Source organism: Maylandia zebra, unplaced genomic scaffold (assembly GCF_041146795.1).
Source record: "Maylandia zebra isolate NMK-2024a unplaced genomic scaffold, Mzebra_GT3a scaffold02, whole genome shotgun sequence".
NCBI lineage: Eukaryota > Metazoa > Chordata > Actinopteri > Cichliformes > Cichlidae > Maylandia > Maylandia zebra.
Window position 1 is genome coordinate 874,677 of NW_027490032.1, and position 24,922 is coordinate 899,598.

At 40.8% G+C, this 24,922-nt stretch overlaps 3 protein-coding genes, 1 long non-coding RNA gene and 1 other non-coding gene across 7 annotated transcripts; 3 read left to right on the plus strand and 2 right to left on the minus strand.

Moving 5' to 3' along the window:
• Window positions 1–732: 732 nt before the first annotated feature.
• LOC143412403 (uncharacterized) lies at window positions 733–8,097 on the plus strand. Its single transcript, XM_076881073.1, has 5 exons — window positions 733–798; window positions 878–1,120; window positions 1,192–1,322; window positions 7,800–7,908; window positions 7,988–8,097. The coding sequence occupies exons 1-5, from the start codon at window positions 777–779 to the stop codon at window positions 8,095–8,097; spliced, it is 615 nt and encodes a 204-aa protein (XP_076737188.1). The 5' UTR covers window positions 733–776.
• LOC101483770 (butyrophilin subfamily 2 member A1) lies at window positions 8,062–10,790 on the plus strand. The gene is made up of 3 exons (XM_004574251.6): window positions 8,062–8,200; window positions 9,019–9,363; window positions 9,586–10,790. Exons 1-3 carry the CDS (start codon window positions 8,143–8,145, stop codon window positions 9,756–9,758), a joined length of 576 nt encoding a protein of 191 aa, XP_004574308.3. The 5' UTR covers window positions 8,062–8,142; the 3' UTR covers window positions 9,759–10,790.
• Window positions 9,107–15,909, minus strand: LOC143415696 (uncharacterized). Of its 2 annotated transcripts, none has more exons than XR_013096125.1 (5): window positions 15,819–15,909; window positions 14,603–14,662; window positions 11,417–11,560; window positions 9,580–9,661; window positions 9,107–9,209 (listed from the first exon to the last, which is right to left on the minus strand). It is a non-coding gene; the product is annotated as an uncharacterized LOC143415696 (long non-coding RNA). The 2 variants fall into 2 exon arrangements; XR_013096124.1 differs by having other exon boundaries at window positions 11,378–11,560.
• On the plus strand, window positions 14,669–17,563 carry LOC112430577 (uncharacterized). Of its 2 annotated transcripts, XR_013096123.1 has the most exons (3): window positions 14,769–15,202; window positions 16,655–17,020; window positions 17,259–17,563. It is a non-coding gene; the product is annotated as an uncharacterized LOC112430577 (transcript). The 2 variants fall into 2 exon arrangements; XR_013096122.1 differs by having other exon boundaries at window positions 14,669–15,202; window positions 16,655–17,563.
• Window positions 17,564–18,897: 1,334 nt separating this feature from the next.
• LOC112430293 (Fc receptor-like protein 5) lies at window positions 18,898–23,145 on the minus strand. The gene is made up of 6 exons (XM_076880931.1): window positions 23,115–23,145; window positions 22,506–22,541; window positions 22,051–22,314; window positions 21,726–21,971; window positions 21,415–21,639; window positions 18,898–19,215 (listed from the first exon to the last, which is right to left on the minus strand). Exons 1-6 carry the CDS (start codon window positions 23,143–23,145, stop codon window positions 19,190–19,192), a joined length of 828 nt encoding a protein of 275 aa, XP_076737046.1. The 3' UTR covers window positions 18,898–19,189.
• Window positions 23,146–24,922: the final 1,777 nt, after the last annotated feature.

Consider the following 24,922-nt stretch of genomic DNA (forward strand, 5'->3'; position numbering starts at 1 on the left):
AAGATCTACATAAAACAAATACACCCCAAAGTACTGTTCGTTATAAAAGCATCACATAACAAACAAAACAGCATGACAAGACAGCAGCAGTATAGTGCAAACCACTCTCTAAAGGGCAATACTAAACTGCAGCGCTCAACTGCCTAATGCTCTCAGCCACCTTGGATGGACAAGACTGCCAAATGCCTCCTTCTGGTAGTGAAGCGCAGCTGTTTCTTATAAGCCTGCTAATTATCAACTGGGAAGGTGTGGATGTTAGTGGTGCGTTTGTGGACATCATGTAAAATCCTACCCCAGAATCTACTTCACTACATTATGTTAGATTGATATGCGTTGCTTTAGTGGTAGTTTCCAATGTAAAATTGCTGGAAGTAGCTAAATGAATTTAAAGGGTTCACAATCTGACAGCTGCTCTCGTAGCCCTCACAACACAAATGTGCTTTCACTTTTTGATTTTCCCTAAATAATTTTTTGATATTATTAATTATTTTAAGACATTGTCATTGATCATCTTAATTTTATTTTAACACTTCACAGCTCGTCTGACTGTGAGTCCCAGCAGCTCTCAGCTCTATAAAGGAGGCTCTGTGTCTCTGAGCTGTGAGGAGGACGACAGCTCTGCTGGATGGACTCTGAGGAGAAACACAAGTAAAAAACAGAGGACTCAGTGTGTCGACTGGGGGAAAAAGCATAGTTCTTCCTGTAAAATCACCGATCTCTTTACATGGGACAGTGGAGTTTACTGGTGTGAGTCCAGAGAGGGTCCCATCAGTAACATGGTTAACCTGACAGTCACTGGTAAGCTGAGTGTGTGGAGTTAGTGTTGATGAAGCTGTGTGTAAATGGATGAAATGCTGTAGTTTGTCTCTGTGTTGAGGTGGATCAGTGATCCTGCAGAGTCCTGTCCTCCCTGTGATGGAGGGAGATGACGTCACTCTGCTCTGCGAAGAAAAGAATTCCTTCAACCTCCCAGCTGCTTTCTATAAAGATGGCTCCCTTATCGGCAACGAGACGACAGGTCACATGACCATCCAGCATGTTTCCAGGTCTGATGAAGGCCTCTACAAGTGTGACATCAGCGGTCATGGAGAGTCTCCATCCAGCTGGATCACTGTCACAGGTGAGGAGCTTCACTCACATTTTACCATTTCACCTACAAATTCACCTGAACAGGTGGGATTCTCTCTGCAGATAGGCCTGCAAACACAATCCTACACCCATCCTCAGCACCATCTCCTGACCCCACCTCCCTCAACCTTGTGTTCAGCGTTGTCTCTCACCTGCTGGTAATATGTCCATACTTCATCTCCACTCTGCTCATGGTGTCTTTTCAGACTAGATTTTTATTTATTATGTTTGATCTTCTCATTAAACATACACATATAACACATATTATAACTAATATTTGAATGTAATGTAATGCAGTGTATGGAAAAAAATCAGTAACTGGCAGGACGGTGCTGCCCTCCCCACAGCAGTGATCTCTGCAGATCTCTGTAAGAAACTTTGGTCTCACTTGTTCTTCTTGAGGAGTTCTTTGGGTTTGTTGGGAAATCAGTTTTACCCCGGTTCTTTTATTCCTCGAGCATCCAGAGATGGCACCGGACTCAGTAGTCATTTTCACAAAACTTTATTCATCTTTATTCATCTTTACTCATCTTCATTTATCTTTACTCTTCTTCATTTAAGCATGCACTTCTTGAAGGGAAGACGAGGCCGGTGTCCCTCTCCAAAATCTTCACTCCTTTGTCTGTGAAACACAGTTTTATAGAAGCGACCCCATCATAAAACCCCCTACGGTGTGCTGCAAACACTGTCTGTGTCTATGTGCACGAGCACATGAATGCCTACATGTGCGCGTTCCCGCGTGTCTATGTGAGTGCTCATGAGTGAGTGTAATGAGTAAAGTAAGGGATTACTATTGCAAAAATGGTAATTAGATTACTGTTATTTTCCCGTAGGAACGCTGCGTTACTGCGTTACTAAAACCGTGATTTTTTTTGCGAGAATGTCTCATGACAGTGACGTAAGCGAGTGCGACGTTCATGACAACAGCTGTGTGCAGATCAGGGGCGTCACTAGGTTTTAAGGACAGGGGGGGCTTAGCCCCCAAGAGATGCACACGACATGAACGAACGTAGTGAATGAGCACAAAATTTCACAAACAGAAAACAAAGACTGACAAATTGTTTTCCTACTTTTTTGGACAGATTAAACATCCTAGGCCACCAATAGATCTATTGTTTTATTTCAGTCTGCTTTATAATACAGTACAACAAAAAAACAGAGGAAATGTGTTTGCCGCATCAATAACAAGAAAAAAACTGAAAATAAAAAAGTACATTTTTCTGGCTGCAATCACCAGTTACTTGGTGGGTGGAAGCATCAAAGAATGACGTCTGTTTTTAAGAGTGGCAAATCGGTCAATCACTCTGTTGTGACTCAGATGCTGAAGCGTATCTTTTTCAATAGACATGACTGCAAGACTGTGAAGTCTTTTCTGACCCATTGTTTGATGCAGCCAGGAGTGCAGCCGACGCAGTGCACTAAAGGACCGTTCACACGAGCAGCTGCTGACAGGCACTGTTAGGGCAACTCGGATGGTTGCCTTCAGAGAGGGAAACATGTCTGAATCAAGGAGGTTGTACACAGACAACATATTTTTGGGTGGACATCCAGCCTCTGTTTTCCGGGTAAGAAAGTTTCTGGCCACCAGAACCTCCTCTTTTTTCAGGTCAAGTCTGTAGTGCTTTGCAAGTTCATTCAAGTGTGGTTCACTCAAGAAGTTCTCAGATTCAGGACTGCATGCCTGGATGCCTTTTAGCAGCCCTGCATCTACACTGCAAAATCTTTGATCAAGCTCGCCAACCATCCGATCCACACAAGGGAAAAGTAACTCTCTTTTCAATGTGTCTGAGTTGTTCAATTCAGTGCGTGAACCCACAGTTGCCTCCAGGACAAAATCCTCCATTTTCCTCTGTTTGTGCCTTGTCTTGGCACCTGGTTCATGGATACTGTGGGTGTTACACAGGGCCTTGGTTTTCTCATACAGCTCTGTAGCAAATGCATCTGAGTGTTTTCCCTTAATTGTGTCACACACAGCTTGTTTGCAGATAAACGCTTCTGCCAGGTCTAAAGTCTCTTTCTGCAGGAATTTGTGGAGTCCTTCGGTTACAGACAGAATTGACTGAAACATCAGTAGTGCATAGACTGCTGAGAACTTGTAGAGCTTTGCTCTGAGACCAACAGCTATGGGGGATCCAATTGCAGATAGGCACTCCAAAATGGCAGGCAATGTCTCAAGAACTGCACTGATTGATCGCAACTGACATGCCCAGCGAGTGTTTGAAAGTTCCACAAGCTCAGTTTTTGTCAATCCAAGCTTTGCCTGAGTCTCCATGAACTTATGATGATTGACTAGGGAGGTGCTGAAGAAAGAATACACACACTCCAACAAGCTGAAAAGCTCCACAGCCTCTGGGACAGCCTTGCAAGTAGGGATGGGTATTGATAAGATTTTCACGATTCCGATTCCATTTTCGATTCTGTTTAACGATTCGATTCTTTATCGATTCTCTTATCGATTCTTTTTAAAAAAGGAGAACACTAAGGTCGATTAGCTTAGAACTTTGTTTTATATCTTCTCTTTGAACAAGATAGAAATTTAGGAGTAACATGGCCTTACAAACCCAACAGTGAGATCTTAAGAGATCCAGCCTACAGCTCTTCAATGGGGTGTCACAGGGTCCCCAGGAAAAAAAATTGTAAATGTAAAATAATAAAATAAATATTCTTCTGTAGCAATAACAAAGTATAACATAAATTGTTCTGTGGCAACTACACAAGAATATCCAGTAATGTCCCTGCCTACAATTAAACACATTCACTTACCAAAAATCGGGGGCATCTGCTGCGGCAAATGGGTGCAAGCCTTTTACCACAAACTTAGTCACTGCTCGGTGACATTCGTCTATCCTGGCCTGAAAGGAGACGCTACCAGTAGACTGCAGTGAGAACTGCCAGCATCTGAGCCAGACTCTGTCTGTCTCTCTCATCATGGTCACCTAAATGCACAGTAATGGCAGGTTTTGTAATAAGGCAGATCGCGCTAACATAATATGCACTGTTAGTTGATTATTTACCTGCCGCATTAACGGGAGAGGACGTGCAAACGTTACCGCTGCTGCTGGGTTGAGATTCACGAGTCCGGAGCGGAATTAAAAACACGACATTCATTTAAGGTCATCGTGTGTTTTGTGAGCAAATGCTTTTGCATATTTGCAGTGTTTCCTCCCTTAAATGAAATATCTACTTTGCAAGTTGCCCTGTTGTCATCCGTTCTCATAAAGTATAATCAAACTTTTGAGCGTTTGAGCCGCTTAGGCGCCGTGTTTCCTGCCAGGTAAATGACGCTCCGCAACGTGGTGACGTCATTCGGGGCGACTGGAATCGATAAGGGAATCGTTTGCAAAAATGGCAAACGATTCCAAGGAATTGAAACAGTGGGAACCGGTTCTCAACAAGAACCGGTTTTCGATACCCATCCCTACTTGCAAGTATTGCACAAAACCAGGTTGAGTTGATGAGCATAACAATGCACATAGATAGCCTCAGGATGGAGCCTTCTAAAATGTGCTTGTACACCTCCAGTGGAGCCACTCATAACGGCTGCACCATCATATGTTTGTGCTACACACTTAAGCTCTGCAAGACCATAGTTTTGGATCTGCTGCTGAATCTCATTTGCAATGGACTGGGCATCAAATGATTTTATCTCTGCTAGTGCAAGGAAACGCTCCTTCACTGCCCCCTCTGACACGTACCTGACACAAACAGCTAACTGCTCTGCCTTTTTATCCCTTGCCTCATCCACCATGATGGAATAGACTTTAGACTTTGTCATTTCAGATACAATGACACTAGTAACTTCCTGGGCACAACAGTCAATCATGTCATTCTGGGATGTTGGTGAGATATACTGTGCATTTGATGGGGGATTATGTTTTTGAAGAAAAGCATCAAACTCCTTCAAAAGCTCCATGCACGCAAGAAAATCCCCTCTGTTTGGGCTGTCTTCACCTTCATCATGGCCACGAAAAGGGAGTCCCTGTCTCCCTAACATAGAGGTGACTGCAACAATTCGTCTGAGATACTCTCTTCTTTCGACTATCTCACTCACATTTGCAGTTGCTATCACCTGTGCAACGTTTCCCTGTTTGCTAGTTCCCTGGTAGCTTTTCCATGTAACAACACTGTCCTTATGTGTTTGAGCCATCTCATGCTTGCCAAAGATGACTAAAGCTTTCTTCCAGTTCTTGCAACCGCTACTGACCAAACTATCATGTTTGATGTTTTTGCCAAACACTCTACATGGGAAGCAGAAAGCTGCATTCTGGCTGACTGAATATTCTAACCAGTTGTGCTTTTCAAACCAGCTGTGGTTAAATGCTCGCTTCTGTGTACCAAAAGTATCATGTGGATAGCTCTTCAGCTTCACCTGTCTGGGCCCTGTGTCTTTGTCACCTAAATCAAACCCTGTAGTAGAATGAGTTGCTGCAGCTGCTTCATCATTTTCCCTCTCTTGGCCTGTTTGCTCTCCTCTCTCTGTAATAACTTGATCTTCCTCTGCCTCTCGATCCATTTGCTGCAGCTCCTCTGTCTCTCCTTGCTCTCTCTGACTTGAACTTGCCTGTTGACCTTTTTCTCCCTCAGCCTCCCCTTCTGTCTCACCCTTCAAGATACATTAAAACATACTGAATTGTAATGTAAATTGCTAATATCATGACTTCTGCTCCCGCTCCACAGTAATTTGTTGCTCCCAAATATTTTGAAGTTACAAACATTATATTTTGAGCACGCATGTGACTAAAATGGTTGCAATTTAAAGCCCTGAAAAATATTACTAAATTACTTGAATTGAAGTAATATTAAAATAGAACCCTCAAAAATATGTGAGTCAGGCTAATTTGACTTGTATACATATCTCTCTCTTTGCTCTCTCCACTTTCTAACCTTGACTCTCCTAAATAAAAGCTCAAGTTAAACAGGTCTTATATGTTGTACCGTGACTGAAATGTTTCATATTTCATATCCATATTGAGTCCCATAAAATTCTAATCAGACTGTCTCCATCACAAATGACTCCATCCTTTGACTCACCTCTCCAGCAGACGTCTCTCCCCTCTGCCTCTCTGTGCTCCTCTGCCCTGACTCCTACAGGTTAATGGGGATGGAGTGATTATTATTATTTCCACTGATGATAACCATACCTGAATGAGCTCAGCTGGATTTTTCAGAGCTAAAACGAGTGACAGAAATTAACATTATGCTAACAATTTAACTTAGTGCGCTAGCCAGGTTTTTATTTACAAAATGGGGAGCACCTGGTTCATTATTTACATGGGATTCTCTGCTGTTAGCTGGAGCTAACTAATTGTTACTACCAGCCAGTGATGAAGACTTACTTTCTTGAAAAACTTGCGTATATCCATGATTTCTTGCCGATTGCCACATGTACGCTAGTGTGTCCGCAGGTGTATACGAGCGGAGTGTAAAGTAGCAGTGAAAATGAGGACTGGATTTTCAGTCATGTGGATGTCCCCTGTGAACAACTGGAACGGATTGGATAACGAAGCACTGACGCTACCTTAACAATGTAAAGCGAAAGGGACCAACCGAGTTATGATCATATTTGTGTGAATAGCGACAGGTTTATATTATTATTTCTTTAAACTCATATTCCTGCATCTTTATATTGAATTTGTCTGCAAGTTCTGTAAAAAAAAAAAAATCGAATAAGTTAAAAAAAATAAAAAATAAAAAAAAAACAGGCAAACCTTCGCCTACGCTAGGTGGGTCATGTATGTGAGGTAGGTGAGGTGCTTGAAGTGCACAGAATAAGCTGCTGTATGAGTGTGTGGTTAGTCAACAGCACTTTGAGCTGTCAGTGAGACAGAAAATAACTTTATATATATGCAAGTTCATTATGTGTCTGTTTAATGGTGCAGACTGATGGTAGTTTGTACCTGTGAGCACAAACACCAACAATGAAGGCTAATAATCCAACATTTGAATCTATTTATTCTGAGCTGACTGAGAGCCAGGCTAAAAATAAAAAATCATCACTGCTGTCTACATCGCACCCTGTGCTGATTAAAGTGAGAGAAGGTCAGTGAGCAGGTTTTCCATCAGGTTTTCCTGCAGTTTGATTCTTGGTTCAGTTTAAAAATTTGACTTTAGTTCAGATTACACTTTTGCTCAGTGTGTTTGTTCACTGTGGACTGATTCCAGATCAGATTATTCAGAAAACAACACTTTATTTACTAGATGTAAGCCCTAACAGTCCTTAAAAAAAGTACGTAACAGTAACCTAAGTAACAATCCTTAAAAAAAGAAAAGCAAAAGGACTGTAGAGGCATAAATCAGTATAAAAAAAACTTGTTATTACAAGAAATAAATGGAGTTGCTAACATCTGTTTTTAAATATTTTACCCACGCCCACTCCATCCTTCCCAGTAACTCCTCCTAAGGAAACATTAAAACAAAGGAGCTCTTCTCAGAGTCAACGTTTGTCATTGTCTTTCCACGGCATCAGCTCCTCAGCTGCAGGCAATTATTCTGGCAGTGCACACAATGAGTCTTTGCCAGATCGCCTGCTAACCTCAGTTATTTCACAGCCTCATGTTCCTGTGTATTTATCAGTGTGCATTACTTAGTCTCCTAGTCGGTACCTGGACTCGTCATTCCAAACCCTGCCATAGCCTTGCTTCTGGATTCAGCTGCTGCTTAATCCTTTTCAGACAAACTGCCATTCTCACCTGCCTGCCTCCCTGCACACCTATATTGGACTCAGCACTCGCCTGGACCTCACCTCGCCTCCACCTCCAGCTAATCCCCGCCTGCAAACACGTAAGCCATCCCAGCTTGTCAAATGGGAAAACACTCACAACTCCTTGGACTGTTCTGATTTTCCTCTCCTATGTTTCAGTGCCCTCACCAGCCCCACTCCAGTCTCAGCAGTTTTTGTTTTCGCAAATCACTTGGAGCTTCTGGTCTTTGGTTCTGCGCCTGAGTCCATTCCACGCCACGGGCCTCTGAGCCCTGACAACGGTCTAAACATCTGGAAAGTCCTGGAGGAAGAGAATGGCTGGACTCATCTGGATTCTGCTTTCTGCGTGCCTCCTGGGTTGTACCTCTCAAGGTAAGCTGTGGTCTGTGTACCAACTTTAATCAGTCTGCGTGAAGTTATAGGCTGTAATCAGTAATAAAAGTTTTAGGTGGAGTTTGTGTACAATTAGAATTTAACCACACAAACCTGGAGTAAATCAAAGTTAACTAAATAAGGAATTTAGGACTTTCGGAGTTACTGACATTTTTATACACAGTCCCTTATAGTCAAAGCAGACATTGATTCAAAGTGTTGAAAATCACAATCAGCTCAGCTGCACCAAAAACCCCGAAAGAAGATAACTAAAGTGCACAGCTGCAGACTTTTTCCATGGTTGAGACAAACGACTTCACAAAGTCTAACAAAGTCAAAAACGCTCACGAGGAAGGAGGAGTATTATTATTAAGTCTAAAACCAAAAGATTTATAATGGTAATACAGTCAAATTAAACTCTGTTTTAAATCCTCGAGGGTGTTTCTTGGTTGCGAACCTCTTTAGTTGTTCTGATCATAGAAATAATTCTCAAATAATCAGGCATTTTACATGTCGTCTTTGATTTGTCAGGCCTTCTGTCGAACTGGTCAGTGGATTTTCTTTTTTTTTTAAATAATCAATCAAATTCTGAATGTTTTGCTCGATTTACTAATAATCTTGTTTTTCCTTTTTTCCAGAAAAAACACTTTTTAACAGTTAAATTTAAAGGAAAATTCCCTGGATTGTCATTGAAACACATTATATTGTCCCAAATGCTGCTACCCAAGTCTTAACTGTACAGTCCATGTCCAGTGATCCTGATGCTTTCTGTTGAAGTAAACAGCTGTTTGAAACCTTTACCTCTCTGCTCTGTATAGTTTCTCTTTCAGGCCAGAAAAACGTCACAGCTGAGTCTGGAAGGAACGTCACTTTGACATGTCAAGCTCGAAAAAACATCCAGACTGTGGAGTGGAGAAGAGCTGACCTGGGAGATGAATATGTTTTTTTGTATCGGGATGAGAGGAAAACTTCAGTGCACCAGCATCCATCTTTTAAGGACCGGGTGGATCTAAAGGACAAACAGATGAAGGATGGAGACGTGTCTCTGATTCTGAACAATGTGACGATTAATGACACTGGAAGATACGAGTGTCGTGTCGTTGAGAAAGGAACAATTGGTTTGAAGCTCATCAGCATCATCACCCTGAGTATTGTTCCTCCAGGTGAGTGAGCAGAGTTGAGTGTGTGTGTGATCAGAGGTGAAGCTGCTTCCTGGTTGTTGATGTTTGTTTCTAAAGATGTTGTTGATGAGACTTTGTAGAACGCAGCTGGTCTGAGTGATGTGATCAGAGTGCAGTAGATAATGTCTGACAGCAGTTTGAAGAGCAAATGGATTCTGTTCTGTTCTTCACAGCTGACACCTCACACCTGTTTCTCACCTGCAGGATCTGTTGGACTAATCGTTGGTGTGGTAGTTGCTGCTGCTGCCCCCGTTGTTGCTGCTGTTGCTGGATTTGTGATCTACAGAAACCATAAAAAGGCAAAAGAAGTTCGTCTCAGACCTCTTGTCATTAAACAGTCTCCTGCTGCTGTTCCCACTTCCCAGTGTTGTCAGTGAACAGACACAGCTGGAACTTCACAATGAAACTGATTTGTGAAATGTCACCGACAGTTATAGGTTTTTGTTTAGCTGTTGACCTAGTGTGTGAGAGCAAAGAAAACATCGAATTTTGCTGTTTTATCATTTATTATCCAGTTATTGCTTCATCCAGATCACACAATATAATTCTGACTATGAATCACTTTGAATAATCTCAGCATTATTACAATATTCTGCTCTTTACACTGGATGTCTTTGCTGCAGTGTTCAAATATTCAGCTTACTTTTACAACCTGTGCCTGTGCAGATATTAGTTAGCAGTAACTTGCAGTTGTTCAGAAGCTCCAACTCGAACAAAAACTCAGTGCTTCTGTTTTAATAGCTGCTCTGAAACTTGAACTTGATACACTTGAAGCTTTGCTGTCACACAGCCTGACGGAGACAATGTGGAAATCGCTTCAGCTCGTTAACAGATTAAAGTGAAATTAATTAACTTGACCGACTCAACCATCACTCTTGGTTTGTGTTCAGCAGCAGAAATGTGAATTTCAGAGATCAGAAGATTAGAATCAACAATAAGAACTTTTATACATTTTAATAATGTAATGTAAAATTGATCTCACCAGTGTTCACCAGCTTTGTTTTGATACCGAGATTGTTTACATTCCTTTTGGGTTTGTCATTTTCAAAGAGCAAGCTCAGGCAGCCTCGTTGGGGCTTAACAGGATAAACTTTAATCACTGAACTTTTGGAATAGGGGTTGGGGGGAAATTCCATTAATTATATATGTACCATGTGCGTTTTGGCAGTGCCAGGAGCTCTGCCATCTACTGCCATCTACAAGTACTGTATTGTACACAGGTATGAATAGACTCACGAGCCACAAAAGATTGAAGATTATTAATTTAAGGAAAATATGAATCTAATGAGGACTTATGAGCAACTGCTGTGACGTGTCTCTTTCATTGCTTGTTATTTAGTAAAAAAAAAATGCTTGCATGTAAAACTCGTAATCACAATAAAAGAATAAAAGCAGAAATGTGAAAATCATCTTCATCACTGCTGTTTCTGTTTTGGTTTCTTTCTTTCTGAAGAAGAAAGTATTTGTGCCTTTTTGAACATAAACATTCATTTCATTGTGACACATCTTTACCCTGCTATAAAAAAATCTGGTATATAATCAGGCTTCATGTCAGTCATCCACAGAATAAAGTCCTGATGCATTTTTGTTTGTCTGTTTCTTTCAGGTTGAATTTAGCTCATCACCCTGTAACTTTTAATGCTATGTGGGTGCACTCTGCAGCTCTGGCTGTTGCTGAGTGCAGTTTGTGACTCAGTGTGCAACAGAAAAAGAAGTGTTTAATTTTCAGTTAGGATCTAATGCACAGCTTTCTTATGTGTCAGGAACTGGCATCACCCTACGAAGCAGTATTGCTGCCATGCAGAGTGTGCACGAGTCATTGTTAGTCAAATGAAATTTGCACATTATATTTACACTGGTCACTTTAAATCAGGACTAGAGGAAAGTTTGAAACTCAGCAGTACACACTTTTCCTGTGTGTGTGATGTTTGGAGAATCATGTGAATGTTCGCAATTTGTGAAACAATTCGAAAGTCACACCAATGACCACCTTAACTCAAAAACACACTGGAATTCCCAGAAAACACTCCCTGACTGTTTATCAGACACCGTCTGCGTTCCATCCAGATCCCTCGTGGGCGGCTCAGAGTCTCGCTCTGCACGTCACTAAGCTGGAGCTTGGTATGCTCTTGTTGGAGGAGGGCGCTTTTTCCCCCCTCACTCTCTTCTACCAGCGCAGCTGCAGGATGAAAGAACAGAGCACGGTTCACACTAATGTTTACTGCCAGATGCTTACTAAACACCTCATTCTAACTATTTATCCCTGGAATGTGAGTTTCTTCCCACATCTGTACTGTTGCACTCACTTTCGTCACAGACCCAATCGTGATGTTTAGCTTTTAAAATAAAACTGTGTGAGATGCTGTCATGTATTTGACAAGGCAAGTTTGTTCCCATGCAATCTTTAACCAGACCCACATCATATTCAGGGTTAGGGCCTCTCACCCAAACTTTGCAATCCAAAGTTGTGCAGGCCCGGTTCATATCAATCATAAAAAAAACACGAATAAGATATTTGGAGGGGTCATAGGTCAGTACCAGGTAACTCATGAGGAACAGATATTAAAAAAGACAAAGCAAATTTATTTTAAAAATTTAGTTATAAAACAAAGCAAAAAAAACAAAAAACCAACCTTAAATAATCTCGGTCTAAAGTCGTCATCTCCATGGTAGTATGGACATGGTTTGAGAACAACTCTAGTTTAATTCAAACAGTTTCTTGCCTTTGTTGATAGCTATTATAAAATAGCTCTTGTGTTTTTGAACAGGTGATGGATGAGCTTGTGCTTTCATTAATAAAAGAAATAAATCTTGTCTCATGTCTCCTGTATGTGGTGTTAAACAGGCTAATACTGCTGCACTTTAATGTCGGTAGTTCAAAAGCCATTATAGTTTATGATGTGGGACTCACTGTGGAAAGTTTGAGAACTGCTGATTTAGAGCTTTAAAGCTTTAAGAGTAAAGACCTGTAACTAAGGGTCAAAGGTCAAGTGAAAGCAGGCATGTGCTGAGTAGAACCACCTCTGCTGTCACCTACTGGCCTTTATTAAGCAGTGACTGATGCCTGTACACAGTGCTTCCAGTCACTGGCCACTTTATTGGGTACATTTGATAGTAATAAGCTGAAACCCTTTTCCTTTACAAACTGCCTTCTTTATTCTAGTATAGCTTTAACAAGCTGGTGGAAACATTCCTCAGAGGATTTAGTCCATACTAACATAAAAGCATCACACGACTGCAACACATTTGTTGGCTGCACATCCATGTCTGCTGGAAGAGGAGAGGGAGGTCTGGGCTTCTCTCTTTAAAGAGAGACTGATGGATGGATGAACAAGCTTCATATGAGTATATCAGCACTGGCACAATAGACTGCCTCTAATTAGTTTACATTTTCGAAATGTCTTCAAAGTTTCTTCAACCAACAAAAGAACGAAGGAAAATGTGTAGCTTTAATGTAGTTCTTCCTCTGGTCTTATCAACAATTCTACTTTTGATAGTTTCTTTACCCTCTTTAAATCTGTTGATATCAAACTACTAAGTGACTAAATCTCTCGTTCCATGACGATCCCAAAGGTGCTCTGTTGGATTGAGGCAACTGGTTTGGAATGATTTCAGCTTTGTGACATGGTGTGTTGTCATAAAAAGATGGATATGCTCAGCAACAAGACTCAGGCAGAGTGTGCAAAAATGGAAAATGTGTCACACCACTACACCACCAGCCCGAACTGATGCAGGTCAGGGTGGAGCCATGACCTCCTATCCAAATTTTGCAGAAAACTGGAAACTCATTAAAACCAGACAATATTTTTTCCAATCTTCTAGTGTCCCATTTTAGTGAGCCTGTGTGAATTATAGCCTCCACTTCCTGACAGTAGTGATTCCTACTCTTCATCTTCTTGCCTTGAGGCTGATAGTCACAGTCATTTGATGAACCTCAATAACCCTGTGAAAAGGATGAGATGCTGGAGATCTCCAAATTCACTCAGATTAGATGAAGACGGATGTCATAGATATCCTCATTATGCAGAGATCCTCAGTTTAAATCTGGGTTCTTTAATTTTTATTCAAAATAATCTTTTTTATCCAAAAGAAATGTTTCCATATCTAAAATCTTCCAGGCCTATTTCCTGCAAGACTAATTGATTAGAAGAACCACACCAGCTGGTCCACTGGACCTTTTCAGTGCTTACTCAGTAGTTCTAAATAATAGCATTAAACTGGATTTATCATGTGAACTTCTGCATCATTTAACCCCATCTGTGATTGTTTTACCTTCTCTACAAATACTGCAGCCTGGTATATAAACCATGCCAACATTCCCTTTCTATCAGGGGTGGGGAACTCCGTCGAGAGCCGATGTCCTGCAGGTTTTACATCTCACCCTGGGCCAACCCACCTGAATCGATGATTAGTTCATTACCAGGCCTCTGGAGAACTTCAAGACATGTTGAGGGGGTAATTTAGCCATTTAAATCAGCTGTGCTGGATCAAGGACACAGTTGCAGGAAACCGGTTCTTGTGGCCTGAAATTCCCTAAGCCTGGTTTATATCAAAACCAGTGCTTATATCCTGCTGTAAAATGACCTTTAGTCTTGTGTCTGTGAAGTATCTCTATTCATCTACATGCATCCGAAGTAGGGTTTTTTTTTTGTTTTGTTTTTTTTTTTTTAAATCAGACTGCACCCAGCACTTTAATGACCTAAATTCCAAGTACTGTGTGTGAAAAGACTCCTGACTCTGGTTGAGTCTTGCTTTAATTTGTAATTTTTCTGCAAATCTATGTAGAGTCTATTACGCGAGTGGCCAATGTCATTGCCAGCATTTATAGCTGTGTGGCAGTACCATTGTTGACATTCATTCAAATTCGGAGCATGTGAGGTTAAGTTGTAGATTGTGGCTTCAAATGTTCAGAAAATCCAATATTTTGCATGACAGTGAAATTTCAATGTTGCAACGGACAGTTCCAGCAACTGCACAACTTCCAGCGTTGAGGCAACACTACCCTGTTAAAATTTACGGGTACATGGAAGTATGCAGAGTACATTGTGTATCAAAGGAAGTGTCCTTATTGAGACAGTGATTTGCTTTTTATTTGGTTTATTTGGCTCGTTTTCAGCACCAGGTCAAATAGGATGCAGGTAGTGGTTTGCCAATTTCATGCTTCACTGCTATTACACTATTATTTTAAACCTACAGCACAACCTGGACGACGGGTTTTTACCTCACCACGGGCAGTTGTCAGATAGTTGCAGACCAGTCTCTTGGCTTGGATGATTGGAGCCTAACAGGAAAGTCAAAATAGCGTTACTGGGCTTTGATGTAAATTAAAAGAAAGAAGAAAACACATCAAAAACATGAATTTAGTTGAACTTATTGACATCAGAGCAGACAAAATTACCCAGACTAGCTCTTCCTTTGTGGAAGCTGCAGCAAAAATGCTGCACACATAGATGAATGCCCCAAAATGGCCTATTCAATGCACATATTTCATTGTTGTGTCATTAAGTTTTGACACTCAGAAGCAGTTTCCTTTGATTTCCCCTCACACCAACTCACACCCTTACTCAACCTCCAGTTTCTCAATGGGAAGAGTGTAGATGTAGTAAACCATCATGTTCCCTCAGTCAGTGACTTTCCAGCTTTGCTTAATCTGACTTGCTTAGGATAAGATATTAGAAGCAGGTTCTGATTTTTTGTTTGTTTCTTCTTAATTCTGTGTGAGATCAGAAGATCTACAGAAGGTGGAAAATGCCCACTGTAACATCTGTGTTACACTACTGGATTTGGATGTCTGCCTGCCTTCTCGTGCCTGTGTCTACATGTGAGTTGCATATCGGTTCGCGATTTGTGTGTCTGCATCAGCGGCATTTGCTTAAGTCATACTAGGACATAGATATAAATGTAGCATTTGGACTTGTGAAAAGGATCTCTGCTGTAGCCATCTGGCTCAGGGGGTCTCTGTGTGGGCTATGACATGTTCTGAAATAATAAGAAAGACACTTTTGGCAGCCTAAACACTAACGTTTCGTCGTAAGTGATCATATTTGAACTACAAGGTGGAGTGCTAAATTATCAGGTAATTACATTTGGCTTGGTTAGCACTCTGCATTTATAGGTCATATGGTTGTAATCCCGAGACACTCATATCTAATTAAATCAAGTAAGAGATTGAATTAAGAAAAACAAAAAAAAACAAAAACAATTTCACTGGACAAAACTAAAGCACACTTTCTTGGATGGTCTGAACCAGACCGCAGGTCATACCATCGATAATCCATAAATGCTCTAAACACCCTAATAAACATGGGTCAGTGGCGGTGAAGTCCACTACACTGTTCTCACGGGAACGCAATGTTTCCTACCTACAAGTGTGCAAATAACTGTAAACCTCGGCCACAACAACCAGAGCTCAAGTGGTACATTGTTGTGTAACCTACCGTTCTAACAGAAGATTAGGGGGACCCGCATCAAGCTTTCATGGAAAGAAATTAAAAACACCAACTTGGACCAAGCACTGGCAGCTTCAGGTTTGCTGAGGAATACCTAATTGCCCACACCTGAGCTTATGAAAAAAGCAAAGACCAGCTCCGCCCACCAGGGGCGGTTCCCAGACTCAGGTCTCACCTGTTACACATGCCTCTTACTGCATTATCGAAGTTTGTTTTTATTGAGACATAAATATAGAAACTAATAAAAAATTGTAGTCAGCTGCACACCAGTTTATTTCAGCTGTAAAGCTAGACATTTTAACATGATGGGCATTGACTCTCTTGGTCAGGAGATGACCTGTGGGTTCTTGTGCTTATTTTCATGTCGGCCAGTCAAGCATTTTTGCAATCTGGTGCGTTGCACCATGCATGAGTGATCGTGTTGATTTTTACTGCCAGTGTAATTATCTTCCATTACCGAGACATACAGATATACAGAGGGAGACTCCAGAGACTTCCTTTTTAGGAAAGTTATATAACATATTGAAAGCTTGAAAGCTTGAAACCTTGGAAGAGCTTCTGAAAGCATGGCCTCTAATTTATACGCATTTTGGTCAGAGATAACTTCCATGGTCTCGTGGCCTAACTTGTTTAATCCCCTTGATAAGGTCAGGCGGGTGGTCATTAACAGCAACATGGCATTCATTATGAAGTCCCCAAGTATTGCAAATATTGCTAAAAGTACATGTGGTGGGACGTCCCCACACCGGCCTCTGTGGAAGTTGGAGTGAGAGTTGCCCTTTGACCTGATTTAACTTATGTGGTCTGTGTTTTCTCTCTTTCAGTCTCATTAAGCGCAACAGTTGAATCTGGAATCAATGTCAATCTGTCATGTTTTGCTTCTGTCTATGACAACAACAACATCACCGCTGTACAGTGGAGCAGAAGTGACTTGGAGCCAGAATATGTCCTTTTGTATCAGGATGAGCAGTTTGTTACAGACAACCAGCATCCATCCTTTGTGAACCGGGTGGATCTGCAGGACAGACAGATGGAGGATGGAGACGTGTCTTTGATTCTGAAGAATGTGACGACTGCTGATAATGGAACATATGAGTGTCGTGTCCTGTTGACGGGAACAAACCGTGAAAAGAGAGCCTTTTTCAAGGGTAACCCCATCTGCAGTGTAAACCTGAGAGTTGATCCTCCAGGTGAGTGAGTAGAGTTCAGTGTGTGTGTGATCAGAGGTGAAGCTGCTTCCTGGTTGTTGATGTTTGTTTCTAAAGATGTTGTTGATGAGACTTTGTAGAAAGCAGCTGGTCTGAGTGATGTGATCAGAGTGCAGTAGATAATGTCTGACAGCAGTTTGAAGAGGAAATGGATTCTGTTCTGTTCTTCACTCATCACCTACCTGACAGCTGACACCTCACACCTGTTTCTCACCTGCAGGTCAGCCGGACATTCACAAAAAGGATGGAGGGTTCAAAATTAGAGTTGTTATCCATCCAGCTAGTTTGACAGTTTTTATTTTGCTTGTTGTTGGTGCAATTGTTGGCTGTGTGAGCTACAGAAAATATAGACAACGGCAGAGTCAAAGTTCTTAGTCTCAGAGCTTTAAACAGCTGAAGTGTGAGTCAACACATCCTGAATTTGGTGATCAGAACATTTTCTTTATTTGGGCATGTTAAGAACTTGTAACAGAACTTCATCATGATGAAAAATAAGAATAATAAAGATTTCTTCATCTCAAAATATGATATAATGAGTTTTTGATTTTGAACATCAAGTATAAAACATTTTGGATTGATTGATTGATTATACTTTATTCATCCCGAGGGAAATTGGGTTAAGGCTGCCAGCCGTGCCAGCGCCGTTGACTGACGTTATTTTTGGTGTGTCAGCCTTTCAGTCTTCCTACCATTTCAACCCTCCTACACTATATACACAAGCTCGTGAACTCCTGTAGGTATCACAATTGTGTTTCTGCTTTTTATGCTCCGCACTGGAGGTGCCATATATCTGATGTTAGCAACTATGCAGGTTGGGCCTGGTTAGTAGCTGTGTGACTGAGTATTTACAGAAGACATTTTGAGGCTCTCCTATTGGTTGCTGTAGAGTTTCTTTCATATCAGATGCAAAACAGCTCCTGCACCTTTACATTGTTAGGTTAGTCACCTTTCACTGGTGCAGACACAGAGTTGTACAGCTAGTTGGTGCACTTTAGTGTCAGTAGATGGCAGCACTAGATATTGGTTTATTGTTGAGATGGTGGTCAGAGCGGCCAGAGCTGGTGCCACATCCAAGAATCACCTTTGCTGCTAAATCAGCTCATTAAACTCTTCTTTAAAACCACCACTTCACATCTGTTACCTAAATGCTAAATGGTGATATTACAAATACTGTTTTTCTTATTGCAACAAAGAAAATCCTGCATGTGCGTTCTGCACATCTGCCCGCCACTCACACTGCTATGACAGAAACACTTTAACAGGTGTTTACTTTATTATTTCACAAATGCATGATTAGTGCAAGAGAGCAGTTGCTATTTTAATGAGAGCTGACAATAAGAAGGAACTTGAAGAAACTACACTAACTTGTAATAACATCTGTGCACGACAGCTGCAGGAGCACTGAGCTGTTGATGTGCTGCTGTGAAGGTAAGACATTAAAAAATGAGTTGGAATCTGCTCATTATGTATCTATTAGACTTGTAACTAGCTGATCATTTGAAAAAGACACTCAGCTCTATTTGTTTGAAACATCAGATGTAACCGATTTCTTTTTTTGGGACCTTGGAGAGTGTAACAGACTTTGAACCACAGACAGCAAACTGCACGCCAGCTAAGATGTGGTGTACAGCTTCTTAAGTTAAACGTCATCTCCCAGTGCAGCCATCCATAGCCCAACAGACTTCATTTCCTATCACGAACACGTACGCACTTTGTTCTGACTTTTTTTCTCTGAAGTTTCCAGCCACTGAATAATGCTCCTGCTGTTTATAGTGTGCAGCTGTGGCGTGTATCAGTTAGCATCAGACATCTTTCTGAAACCCACAGAACCACACGAGAACAAAAGTGAGACCAAAGTTTATTGATTCTGCAGAAAAACTAGATCACTGCTGTGGAGCAGACAACACGGTCTCCCACTTAGAAATTAAATGGATCAATAGAAAGATCAATAGGGGATCATATACAGTGCATTCCATTACTGCATTAATGCATTACATACTATACATACTCTTGATAAGGCAAGCGTGCTGGCTGTGTAAGGTGATGAGAAAAACACACGGAAATATATGAGTATTACACATCTATGTCCTGGGGTCTTATGGGTCGGTTGGACCAGTAGCTGGAAGTCATCGGCTGGACTGGTGGGAATCTTCAGTACAGAGCTCTGGCTTCACAATCTGAACACACAGTTTAAAACATCATGAGAAACAATAAGCACCTGTGCACAAACCTGGCCCGTCTGTTATATTCATATACAGAGAGTGAGGAACACGTCAAACCAGTTACAGTTCAGACACATCTTAACGAAAGGTTTCAATGTCTAAAGTCTCTCAGGCGCAAACCTGCATTTTAAGTATTAATCACCCTAACACACTGAATTATGAATACTATAAACAGTATATGTGAAACTTCAGATCACACAGCATCTGCAGGTGCACCCCCTGCTCTTTGATACATTTCAACCACAAGATACCGAAGGTCTCACGCAGTTTACAGGAACAACATATAACAGGTGGAGACTGTTGCTGTGGGTTTTTACTCTGACAAAAGGTCAATATTCTGTATCTAGGTCTCCTTTGTTTGCTACGTGTCTTTCTATATGTTTTTATAGAGCAACATCCATCCCAGAAAACAATTGAAACATGAACATTGTAACATGTCGTGCATTTGTTTGTCTGAGGTTGTATTTAAATCATTTTTAAACCTACTAAGGGGCGGATCTGCTAATGATGTCAGTGTTAATTTAAACCGATGAGCTCACCGTGCTTGGATCACGTGACTTACATTTTCTTTTTTAACATTTTTTTAACTGGAAGATACAAAATAAGCTCATCAAAATAAACTGTCTGAGAAGTATGAACCAATCTTCCCACACAGGACAAAAAATGAAAAACAGGCGGATGCTGCTGCTGTGGTTTTACAGTGAGAAAACGCCATTTTCACACCTTGCACATCCTATCTCACTTTTACCTTTAGATCATCTTGGATTTTTCTATTCTATTGTTTTTTTCTTTTCTGCACATGTGCAGAGCCAAACAAGTGTGATGTTGACAAGTGTGATGTGATGCAGAGCCGTGCTGTTAGAATAGAACCAGGAAAATCCAAAAGAAGAGCGTGAAAATCAAAGGAGTGCGTAAGAGAGTGTAAATGTTGGCCTCATGACAATCTGAGGTGCTTAATTTTCTTCTGCATTTCCTTCCAGCTTTACTCTGAGTCTACATCACTTCCTGTACTTAACATTGTTCTTTGACTTAAACTTTACAGCTTTTATGAGAAAGTCTCAAAGTCTGACTTGACCAGAGAGCCGCAGACAGCTCACTTAGTCTCTTTGGTGAATGGTAATTAAACTGGTTCTTATACACTTGAGTACTCAGAGCACTTTATACAAAATACATCATTCATCCATTCATACAAGCACTTGTTTTCTATTGATTTTTTAAAATTGATTTTATCCCTTAGCTGTATTATATAAAAGGAAGTGTGAAATCAATAGTTTAATTAATTAGTGTAAATTGACACGGGAGGTCTTTGTGAGAAGGAAAATCTGAAATGCTTATGACAACACAGTTGTCCAACATTTCTGCTCTCCTTCAAATGTTTCAAAGTCATCCAATGAGTCAGATTAGAGTCTTTACATATTCTGGCCTCTGAGGCTTATGTTTGACACCACTGGTTTAAACTGGAATGCCAGGAATAGCTGGAATTGTTCTGAGCGTTAAGACAAAGAGGAGCAGCTGTACCTGGTCTTTGTTTATATGGGTTTCTCTTTAATCTTGATTTCTACATAACAGATGTCTTCTGTCCTCACTGCTGAGTAGACGGCAGCTAAGGTGCTCTCTGCACAATGAAACACACAGAGAGGACATCAGTGCACATGTCATAGAGACACTACTGCCATTACATTAATCATTCAGATTATTTATTGTGGGGAAAGTAATTATGATTTTCCTGCTGAATTTGTAAGTATTATTGTAGCTTCCACAGATTGACCCATGAAAGCGTCGAATGAATGAATGAATCAACAAATCCACGAACTAATCAATCAGTTTGTTCTATGTATAAAGCACATAAAGATGTTATAAAGTTTACATATTTGCTGTAATTATTCATTCAATTTATGTTATTTTATTTTATTTAATTTCTATGATTTATATCTTGCTGCTTTATTTTATATATTGCATTTATATCTTACACTCTTGCCATTATAGTGCACTAATTGAATTTTATATATTCCTTTAACTTTTCTTAAGTCTTTTTTTGATACTGAGGTGAGTAAGAAACAGTATTTGAGTTATCCTGTGTGTCCAAGCAGAGAACTGACAATAAAACATTTTTGAATCATGAATTTTTGAAAAGCCTGAAAGTCGGAGTCTCACCTTGAAGCTTCCTGTCAACATATCGTTCCACCAAAACAATCAGTAAGACCACTAGAGCTATGACACAGAGTGTTCCAGCAGTCAGCAACACCGGGAGAAGAGGAGAGGAAGCGGCAGGAAAGGTCGAGGTGGTCGAGGTGGTTTTAGGTGGAGGTGTGGCTGTAGATGGAGGTGTAGATGTAGGTGGAGGTGTGGATGTAGGTGGAGGTGTGGTGGTGTGTTTGTCTAAAACAAAGCAAACACAGTCATTAAGTTGTCGTCACATTGTGAATGTTGAAACCTGCAGAAACACAGACAGGTGAGTGTGTCACCTGTGACAGTGATCCAGCTGGATGGAGACTCTCCATGACCGCTGATGTCACACTTGTAGAGGCCTTCATCAGACCTGGAAACATGCTGGATGGTCATGTGACCTGTAGAGTCTTTCCCAGTGAAGATGCCATCTTTGAAGAAAATGGCTGTGAGGTTGGAGGGAGTGGTCTTTGTTTTACAGAGCAGAGTGACGTCATCTCCCTCCATCACAGGGAGGACAGGACTCTGCAGGATCACTGATCCACCTCAACACAGAGACAAACTACAGCATTTCATCCATTTACACACAGCTTCATCAACACTAACTCCACACACTCAGCTTACCAGCGACTGTCAGGTTAACCATGTTACTGATGGGACCCTCTCTGGACTCACACCAGTAAACTCCACTGTCCAGTAGAACGATGTGGCTGATGATGCAGGAAGAACTGTCTAATATTCCAAACTCATCTCCACACTGAGTCCTGGTTTCTAAGCTTGTGTTTCTCCTCAGAGTCCATCCAGCAGAGCTGTCGTCCTCCTCACAGCTCAGAGACACAGAGTCTCCGTCAAAGAACTGAGAGCTGTTGGGACTCACAGTCAGACGAGCTGTGAGGGTTAAAAATAAGCTTTTCATTAATTTCAAAAGTAATGTAAATTATTGTTTAGATGAAATCAGCCTATAGAATGAAAATAAGATTTAAATGTGCTATAGCAGCCCACAAGCATCTACACACCAGATATTTCTGATTCTGATCACCATTTTAGCACTTTATATTTATAAAAAGACGTTTACTGACCTTGGTTTGTTGTCCAGTAAAACACCGATGTCAGAACTAAGGAGAAATTACAATTAGGTTAGTATAGAATAAAGACTAAAGAATAAATGACTGTAGATAATTATTATGTTATAGATAACTATGAAACTCTGGGAAAATGCTGGTTTTGCTACAAGAGATGTCACGTATGGAGTGGGATGATTAAAGCAGGATGATTATGTTAGTTTAAATGAATCAACACTTCTGAGTCACACTAAATGTCAGAATCCTCGAAGCAGAGGTCGAGGAGGGGGTGTGAGAACAATTTAAGGAACGTTGTGCAAAAACTCTTCTTCGTCTTTCATGTAAATTCATAGGTAGATTTAGAAGTCGATAATAATGAATATATAGTAAGAAATCTTTGCAGTATCATTTCCCCTGTAAATGTCACACAAAACTGTCTATCAGTCTTTTTGCACTATTAGGGTTTTTTTTCTCACTGTACTGGTGGCATAAAGAGCACTACCATAACTTGGTGCTTTTATTCTTCTTTTTCATGCTTTTTCCTTCATCACTTTTGATTAACAGAACAGAAAGTAAAAGTTCAACATTTAAAACAAAGAAAAACCAAAAAATTCATGCTTTACTCACAGAGCAGACATAGTACAGACGCTTCCTTCATCGTCCTCTTAACTGACGTGACCTTTTGTTCCTTTTTGTTATAGAGACAAGGTAAACCCCACCCTCTTCACCAACTTGTCTTTTTTCTGTATGTGTAAGATGTGTGTCAAATATAAATTAAAACAAAAAATCATTCAATTCAAATTGTAGTTTAAAAGTTATTTGACAGAAAAGAGTACAAAGCTGCACTTTCAATAATTTAACCGCTTTTAGTGTTTGAAAATGTGTTGTGTTGTTTGGCAGCTTCTCTTTTAGCAACACTTTAACAATGAAGAGCTGGGAGAATAGGGATGCAGTGGTGAAATTTTCCCAGTCTTCCCAGATATGCAGTTTTAGCTGTTGAGCACAGCGGGGTTCTTGGAGACTGTTGCCCACAAAGACACTTGCGCAGGCTGTCACCGCACCAGCAGCAGAATCATTGATACGAAACAGGATGGGTCTGTGCGTTACCTTGTTTACATCAAATTCTGACCCTACCTAAATCTTTCAGAATATATTGAAACTAACCAGACCAGGCAGTGTTTTTAGAATCTTTTATTTACATTTGGTTAGTGAATGTGTGAATTGCAGCCTCGGTTTCCTGTTGTTAGCTGACAGGAGTTTCAGCTGGTGTGGTTTTCTGCTGCTACAGAATCTCCTTCACATGCGGTGCATTCAGAGAACAGCAAGTATCCTTTTGTTGTAACGAGTGGTTGTTCGAGTCACTTTTGCCTTCCTTTCATCTCAAAATATAAAAAACGGGTGTTGCACATTCATTATGCGAGTTAGTGACCTTTCACTTGTGCAGACTCAGTGTTGGAGGGCTTGTTGGTGCACTTTAGGGTCAGTAGATGGCAGCACCAGACTATGGTTCCTTGGGACCCGTCACTCAGGAGGACGTGGCTGATTTTTCTTTTTTTTTCTCCCCATTGACTCATCACACGCAAGAAAACTTGCACACACAGACACACACGCCTGGTGCTAAAACTCACCCATCCTGCTATATCAGCTTCTTGTTAAAGATTAGACTTGCTCCAAATTACAACTTAAGTCATTTATATGCTTTTAGATCAGTAATAGTTACCACATGCCATACGGTAATATTACAGGTACCAGTGGTGAATTTTGGTATTGCAACAACAACAACAACAACAACAAAATCCCCCGCGGCATTGACTGTTGACAGAAAATCTTCTAATGTGACAAATCCAAATTATATCTGTGTTTTAAGATTTTACAAGGTTTTATATTTGAAAAACTTCCTCATATAGATTTCTGACATTCAAAAACAAAACAAAAACAAATCAGCGACCAATATAGCCACCTTTCTTTGCAAGGGCACTCAAAAGCCTGCCATCCATGGATTCTGTCAGTGTTTTGATCTGTTCACCATCAGCATTGCATGCAGCAGCAACTACAGCCTCCCAGACACTGTTCAGAGAGGTGTACTGTTTTCCCTCCTTGTAAATCTCACATTTGATGATGGACCACAGGTTCTCAATGGGGTTCAGATCAGGTGAACAAGGAGGCCATGTCATTAGTTTTTCTTCTTTTATACCCTTTCTTGCCAGCCACGCTGTGGAGTACTTGGACGCGTGTGATGGAGCATTGTCCTGCATGAAAATCCTCTTTTTCTTGAAGGATGCAGACTTCTTCCTGTACCACTGCTTGAAGAAGGTGTCTTCCAGAAACTGGCAGTAGGACTGGGAGTTGAGCTTGACTCCATCCTCAACCCGAAAAGGCCCCACAAGCTCATCTTTGATGATACCAGCCCAAACCAGTACTCCACCTCCACCTTG